Below are 7,408 nucleotides of genomic sequence, written 5' to 3'. Positions count from 1 at the left end.
CAGACAGCAGACCGGCTGTCCCAAGCTGCGCTGATCCTTCACTCTCCAGCACCAGGCTGGAGTCCGCCCGCCCGCTGCCTCCCCCTTATTACCGGCCACCTGCCTCTCCGAGAATAACACAGCGGCACCGAAAAGCTCAGTGAGGAGCACAAGCAAAGCAAGGAGGCGAGGCAAGATACTGACCGGCTTCCTGTGCCATCTTTTCGGCATCCAAACCCCCTCCACCAAAACGTCCTGCGGGAGGACAGGCTGCGCACAGGGCGCACTTAGCGACCCGGGTTTGTTGTCGTTACCAGGAGAGGAGCGCTCAGCGAGCAGAGCCGGAGAGCCGGTTCAGCTCTGTGCACACCGGGCTGCCCCCCTCACAGGAGCCACTTGCATGGATGCACCATGGCCACGTTTGTCTGCAGGGTTCAGTTTTTAGACGACACCGATCCGTTCAACAGCACAAATTTCCCAGAGCCGACGAGACCACCGCTGTACACCTTCAGGGAGGATATCCCACTCATCAACCAGTTAGCAGGCGTCCACCGGCTCCTCAAAGCTCCACACAAGGTAGGATTACCAGGGGTGGTAAACAACCTAACCTAGAAATCACTTGTGTGGCCTGACTTTATGAAAATATTTGATATAGATTGATTATAGGAACTGTATAGTGACATATCCCACCAAAAAGGAAAATAAGATCAATATGAATAATAGAAATATATGAGGGTTCATGCTGAGATTCAAACACGTTGTTGTGTGTGAATACATCGTGAGGTTGTTTTGCGACATTTAAGGCTGCTGTTTTTCACTTCAAGCCAACTGCAAATAAACTTCCATACCCACCATTCACGGGCTATTTTGAGAACACATGCAAGCAGGAGTGATTGTCTCTCCAGCCTGAGGACTGAAACGAGGTTGCGATGTTTGCCTGAAAGCCCACAGCAACACAAAACACGGACTTCACCTGTTTTAGACCGAATATCCATCCTTTAATCCCAGTCTTTGCCTTGCTCAAGTGCTGGATCCCTCTAACCTTTGACACCCCCCCCCCCCCCATCCCCCAGTTGAGGGGTGCCATATATTCTTGCAAGTGAAGTGAATAAATCTGCCTTTTGTAATTTTTTTTTGTGACAGGCTGTTTAAAAGGCATAACTGCAGCTAAATATATCCTGAGTTGCCTCATTTCATGCACAGGTGACAGTCATGAAGCCCAGGAACCAATTTGGTGGGAAGTGTCAGATTATGATGAGTGTGTGAACCAGAGAAAGTGTGTGGTGGAGAGGAAGAGAGTCCATTGTCAGCGATTTTCAGTGTTTAAAGTAATCCAGAAAAAAAAAAAAACAGCCACACATTCCTTACTGACAAGGTTGACTCAGACACATGAACACACCCGCAGAGGCCTTACAAGTCGAGCAGATACTGTATGTGACCTTATTTTTTTATTCTTCATTTGAAAACAGATGGTCTACAATTCAAGCTGGAAATGTGGATAGAATAGAGTTGAAAATAAAAGTGAGACAGAAGGAAAGAGAGAGAGAGAGAGAGGGAGTTGGACTGCTGGGACACAACTCTTGACAGCAAACCAGCGTTCAACAGCAGAGTGGTTTTCCAGACCAAGTCGATCTTTCACTGCTCCGTCTTTAAAAGCCACAAAACAAATGAAAAATGGCCCACAGCACAGAAAAGCTTATGATTACAACCTATACAAGGACAGATGGCACAGCTTGCATTCGTGTTTGCAATTTTGTTCACATCAGGAGGAAGACTGAACGCAATGGCAACTGGATATTGCGCTTAGATTATAGGGATGAAACTGAACTGTCGCAAATTTGCCTAGCAGACTGTCCAGATCTAAAAGGTGGTGCTTAGAGAAAAGCTGGAGTGTTATATTATTGGAAAATGTGCTCAGTTTTTGTCTATTCTCTGAATATTTTGAGCTGCTTCTCTGTCTTTCTTTGTTAAAACACTCGTTCTCCCTTTTTGTCTTAACCTCCTGTGCTCTTCTCTCAGAAAAGCCTACTGTATTATTATGTTGTGATGGTAGAGCTCTGTGTATGGCTGGCTGGGCTGCATGTAAAGTATAGGTCACTTGTCCCAGAATTCCTGTGGCCGGGGCCTGGATCCCTGCGACACTTTGTTCTCCTCACTTTGGGTGCCGTGGTTTTCCTGACCTCTTCCTCCATCTCCTCTTCCACCTCTCTGACCACGCACCAGTTCGTACACTCAAACACAAACACTCATAAACACACACATAAGGTTAGAACGGGGTTGCCAAGGCTAAATCAGTGCGCCCGAGATGTGTCATTTTGTCCCGACTGCTAAACAAAGACGTTTCCTTTTGATTCTCACAGAAGAGATAACCACTTTCCTGTCCAGGCTTTAAAGAAATTAACCTAAAAAGGCTCAACAGAATTCATCAAAGTTTAACATTTACCCTGACATGTAGAGATAAGTGAGTGAAATTAAGCACTAAGACAAATGACTCTCCCAAAATGATATATCACGTGCCGAGCTCAATGCAGAAGCTTCATCATCAGTCAAGCAGCTCCAGTTTTGCAAAGAAAACTCCCATTCCCGTCAAAAAACAACAAAGCCCAGACTTCACAGCTTAACTTTTATGTCATTACCAAAGGGTTTCCATTAAAGCAACATAGGGAGATTTAATAGCCGTGTAGAACAGGCCCTCCCCCACGCTCTTCAAAGAGCTTGATCCTCTGCAGCTCTGAATCTGACACACACACACACACACACACACACACACACACATGCACACACACACACACACACACACACACACACACACAAAAAGTTCTTAAAAACTCATCGTCTAAGTTACGTAAGGGCATCGTTAACTGTCGGCCCACTGTGATCGCCAGCAGGCTCAGTGTTGTTTTAACGTGGAGGTAATTACTCCCCCCCTCCCCACCCCCCTCCAACTTTTTTCCTTTGCTTTTGCTCTTCTGGGAGAATTTGATTAAATGAGTGTAAAGTATACTAGCCACTAAGTGTTTCCCTGGCCCGTCCCGGAGCCTTGAGTGTGAAGAGTTAGCGGTTCCTTCTGGAGCCACCTCTGTCCCGGCTTCATCCAGCATGATGTGTTTTGTTATGTTATTACTCCTATTACCCAAACCAAGTGTTTTAGGAAAGAGTCAGCCTTTGGAGGGTGAGCTGTTCACATATTGTGTTACAAAGTGGCCCGGGGATCACTTCTCGCTGTCCAAGAAGTATTTATATGATTGAATAATGTGTGTAGATAAAGCAGAGCAGCAGAAGAGGAGGTGGAGTCGGTGGTGGGGCTCTGTATTGGGATATGTGTGTTAGACAGATTGGGGGATTTTCGAAAAGATAAGGAAAGCTTAACTCAAGTGCTAAAAAGGGAAAGACCCACTGTTACGTATGTGTGGAGTATTGCTTAAAATGCTGAATAATGCTGACAGATTGGGCACAAGAAATGTTTTTGTCTTATTCCTGCATAAAAATCAGGGCAGTGGGACAAGGCATGATTAACCCCACCCACTGTCTCCACCCCCCCTGCTCAATCAAACGTCAATCTGAGATTTACCAAATCTTACATGCTGAATTGGCACGTGAAGTGTGAATAAGAGTGGCATTGCACTGAGATGGCTCTTAACATATTTGCACTACAATGCTTTTGTTATTTTTCCTTTACGCTTAGTTAATATTCTCAGTGATGCAATGTACCCAAGCAGGAAATGTTGGTCTGTTGATTGGTCTGTCCAAATGGAAATATCTCTTCAACTATTGAATGGACTGGCAAAAGGTTTGTTGTGTTATTCATGATCCCTTTTGATGATCCTCTAACTTTTCCTCCAGCTCCACCGTGAGGTTTGTCTTTTTGAGTGAAATGTCCCATGAAATTTGGTGAACACGTTAGTGACGTCCTCCTCAGGATGAATTGTAATGACTGCTGATACCTTAATTTTTCATTCAGGGCTATGATCACTTCAAAATGTCTGTTAGTTTGGTTGATGACCCAGTCTGCAAAAGTAATGATATTCACATCAGCTCAGCTGTACTTTATGTATAGTGATAATCAGAGGATGTAAGCATGCTAACATGCTAAACTCAGATGGTGAGCATGGTAAACCTAAACATCAGCATGTTGCTATTATCATTGTTGACATCCTGAAGACAGCATATAACTACTGTATATATTAAAGGTCAAGCCCCATTCAAGGTTTTTTTTTCTGAGCTGTCGACCTCATCAAGAGTCTTCCTCCTCCTCTCCTGTGCGCACTATATCAACGTTGTTCCTATCTAGTGGTCTGCATGAGGTAAAGATGGTGATGACAGCAGTTTAACTGCCTAAAATTGCAAGTAAGAATATGTCCACTAAGTGTGTGTTTTTGCTTTGCTGATCGGCAATTTGGCCCAGGTGGATTAATGCTGGTGTGGGCAGGGGTAGCGGATCCCAAAGTCACCTCCTTTGCTAGTCGGGTCTGCTCCTGGGATTGCTAGAATGAAAGATAAGTTAGAGTAGTACTGCAAAGTTCATCGGCATGTTCATGGAGCTTCTTAGATTCTCCTTTGTAACACTTTGGCCTGGGCACTGCTCCCCCCCCATAAACTCCCGGCTCCTGCGGACGTACCCACCGTTGAGCTCCTGTGTGCATGCTGCCTCAGAGCAGAGTAAATATAGCAAGGTTATATTTATGCTGTGAGTCCATCCGACAGTCCGTCTCTCTGTTTCCAAGTGAAAGGGAGGGACAGACAGAGAACAGCAGCAGGTCTTGTGATCTGCGGTCTCTGCTGGTCAGTGAGTGTCGTCATGCGGCTCGACTGGATGGCCGGGGGGCGGGGGGGCAATTGGCAACACACCATAGGCCACGCTACGTTAAACCCACTGATACCATTAAGGTGATAAATTGTAATTTAACTCATGACTCTGATGTCATTCACCTATTCATACGACAGCAGCTTTAACACTGTGTTGCGAAGCTCATAGATGCTTGTTGCAACATAATGATGTATGTTATTTTTTTATTGGCTCTAGTTTCTGGGATGGCAGCTTGCACCTGCTATCAACTTGTGACTGTACTCATAAACATCATTGCCAGTGGTGTGCAGATATATTACTTTGCACCTGGTCTCAAACTCAGTAGGGTTTCTCATTACACAGCAGAGTGGGTCACTTCTGACATAGGCTGCTCTGCTGTGTTACCTTAGATCATGCACTCGAAGATGGCGTGGGCGCAAGATTGGTCTGTTCTTGAGAAGTGAAAAACAGGAACATAGCACAATCTGTCGTGTGCATCAATATACATGTAAATTATTTACGTGGGGATGACTGTGGTTGCTCCCTTCAAAAACAAACAGGGACTTAAATGAGCTGCAGCTTCATATGATACACGATTTGAATAATATTCATATTCCCCTCAGGTGGCATTTAAATGCTCTAAAATCTCTCTTTCTGTCTCCACTTTCCCTTCTGGTTTTAGTTTCATGTTCTGCAGCCTTTATTGCTGTGTCTCTACTATTTAATTCCCTTAACAGCTTTGTAATACTGGAAGCAGAGTCGCACCGCATATGGCTCTCCCCCCTTTTCATGGACCACTGTACACACTCGTGTTCAAACCCCTTCCCCCGTAAACTGGATTCGTTTTACAGGCTCAAATTGTTTTAAAAAAGGGTGTGAAATGTGGAAAGACATATTGAGGGAGCATTGAAAAAAAGTGTGTCCAGAGACCAATGTCATTCCTGTGGGTAGTTCATATGTATGTATATCACTGCCAGGGAAATTTCACGTGCCACCCCGTATGTCCAAGTTCTCAATCATATTTTCCATCCCTAATATAGGTAAAAATGTGAAGTTAAAGTGGGGACCACTTCAGCTGTAGTATTTCCCTCTCAGTCAAGTTAAATCTAACCCAGTATCTTAGTTCAGGTTCATTTTATTCATTAAAACTGATGTATTAAAATGATTTATTTCTTCCTTCATTTCCACAGCTTGATGACTGTGCGCTCCAGCTCTCCCACAATGGCACCTATCTGGATCTGGAGTCCTCTCTGGCTGAGCAAAGGGACGAGCTGGAGGGATTTCAGCAGGACGACACAGGGTGAGACTGACTCACATTTATCTCCTCTGCCACAGCCACACTCTCTAACGCACATACACTTTCACTCTTCCGTGTCAAAATATCTGCAATCATCTGAGACAAAGTGATGAGTCCCCTTGCCTTTTCTCTCCCTGACACACACACACACACACAGACACACACTTCACACACTTCTCTGAGTTTCTCCATTCTTATAAAATGGGAGGAATCACAAGCTGCTGGATATGGATTTCTTGGAATCGCAAGTTCACGGAAAGTATGAAGCGCTCTGGAAAGCGGGACAGATGTGCCCTCACTTCCACAGCAACAGCTCCTCTCTCACTGTACTTTTATAATAATCGTTATTATGGTCTTCTTTGTGACAAGATTTCACAGTTCACAAACCTGTCAACTCTGGCGGCTGGAGGAAACCGCATGACCACTTTGTTAGAGTACTGCTGTGAATCATTTTCAGTCTCTCACATATCCCAGCTCACTCTTTGGGAAAACAGGAGAAAATGGAAAATGGAAGACTGCTGCTAGGGTTCAGAATTTCCCCAGAAATTAGATCAGTTTGATCGGCGACAGCCACACTAATAAATATTTAGGCATTTGCTGTGTGAAATACCAGAGTGTTTGCAGGTGTATGATAATTATCAAATTAGTTTGATTATTTAGTCCTTTGTATGAATAACAATTCTGAAAACCTCTAAATGACAAATCATTTGATATAATGATATATAAGTGATTTCCAGTCTGATTATTTATCGTATGTTAACAGTGCTGTATGTGAGTGTATCACAGCAAACTGACCCAGGATCAGCAGTGAATGATCCAAACACAATCAATCAAATCAGTTTGATTTTCCACACCTGGCAGCACAGCAGCATCTCTACCCTTTACCCTGAAGGTTAATTTGGTTTCTGTTATTTGTTTTTTATTTTTTAGTGGAAGTTATCTTTTTTTTTTTAAGCATACAGTAGGTGTTCTGCTTCCCCTGTAAAACACTGCGAGAAAGCCTAAAGCTAACATATTAGCAGCAACAACAAGTTTCAACAGGAGAACCATTTGAAAAAGAAAAGATGCAAGTTATGACTGAGGAGTCGCACAGTAAGTTATTAAAAATAAATGACCAAATAATGTAGCCTGTATTTATTTCCCAAAGTATGCTATTATCACATTAAGTTACTGCTTGTTCTCTTTAGTGCTATGACTTGTGACATCAATTCTAGCTAGTTAGCGCAGTTAGGCTTAACCGTTTCTTTTTACTTTTCAAATGTAACGTTAACCAGTTGGCGAGCTAATTATATTAGCAAACCATACAAAACTAACAGACCAAATAAAACTGAGTAATGTTAACAAAC

General features: G+C 43.6%; 1 protein-coding gene across 4 annotated transcripts in view; it reads left to right on the top strand.

Annotated features, from left to right (window-relative positions):
- The window catches only part of fhod3a (formin homology 2 domain containing 3a), a 56,137-nt gene continuing 48,729 nt past the window's right edge, over positions 1-7,408 (top strand). For all 4 annotated transcript variants that reach the window (XM_023431050.1, XM_087169808.1, XM_023431049.1 and 1 more), the window contains exons 1-2: positions 1-555; positions 5,956-6,065. In XM_023431050.1, coding sequence (XP_023286818.1) covers positions 391-555; positions 5,956-6,065 — 275 coding nt within the window. In that variant the 5' untranslated portion in view covers positions 1-390. The remainder of the gene's footprint in view (positions 556-5,955; positions 6,066-7,408) is intronic.

Source organism: Seriola lalandi, unplaced genomic scaffold (assembly GCF_002814215.2).
Source record: "Seriola lalandi dorsalis isolate HSWRI2012SDOR001 ecotype SW California unplaced genomic scaffold, Sedor1 jcf7180002054916, whole genome shotgun sequence".
Lineage (NCBI taxonomy): Eukaryota > Metazoa > Chordata > Actinopteri > Carangiformes > Carangidae > Seriola > Seriola lalandi.
The sequence above is the reverse complement of the archived record's forward strand: the minus strand, read 5'-3'. Positions and strand labels throughout refer to the sequence as shown.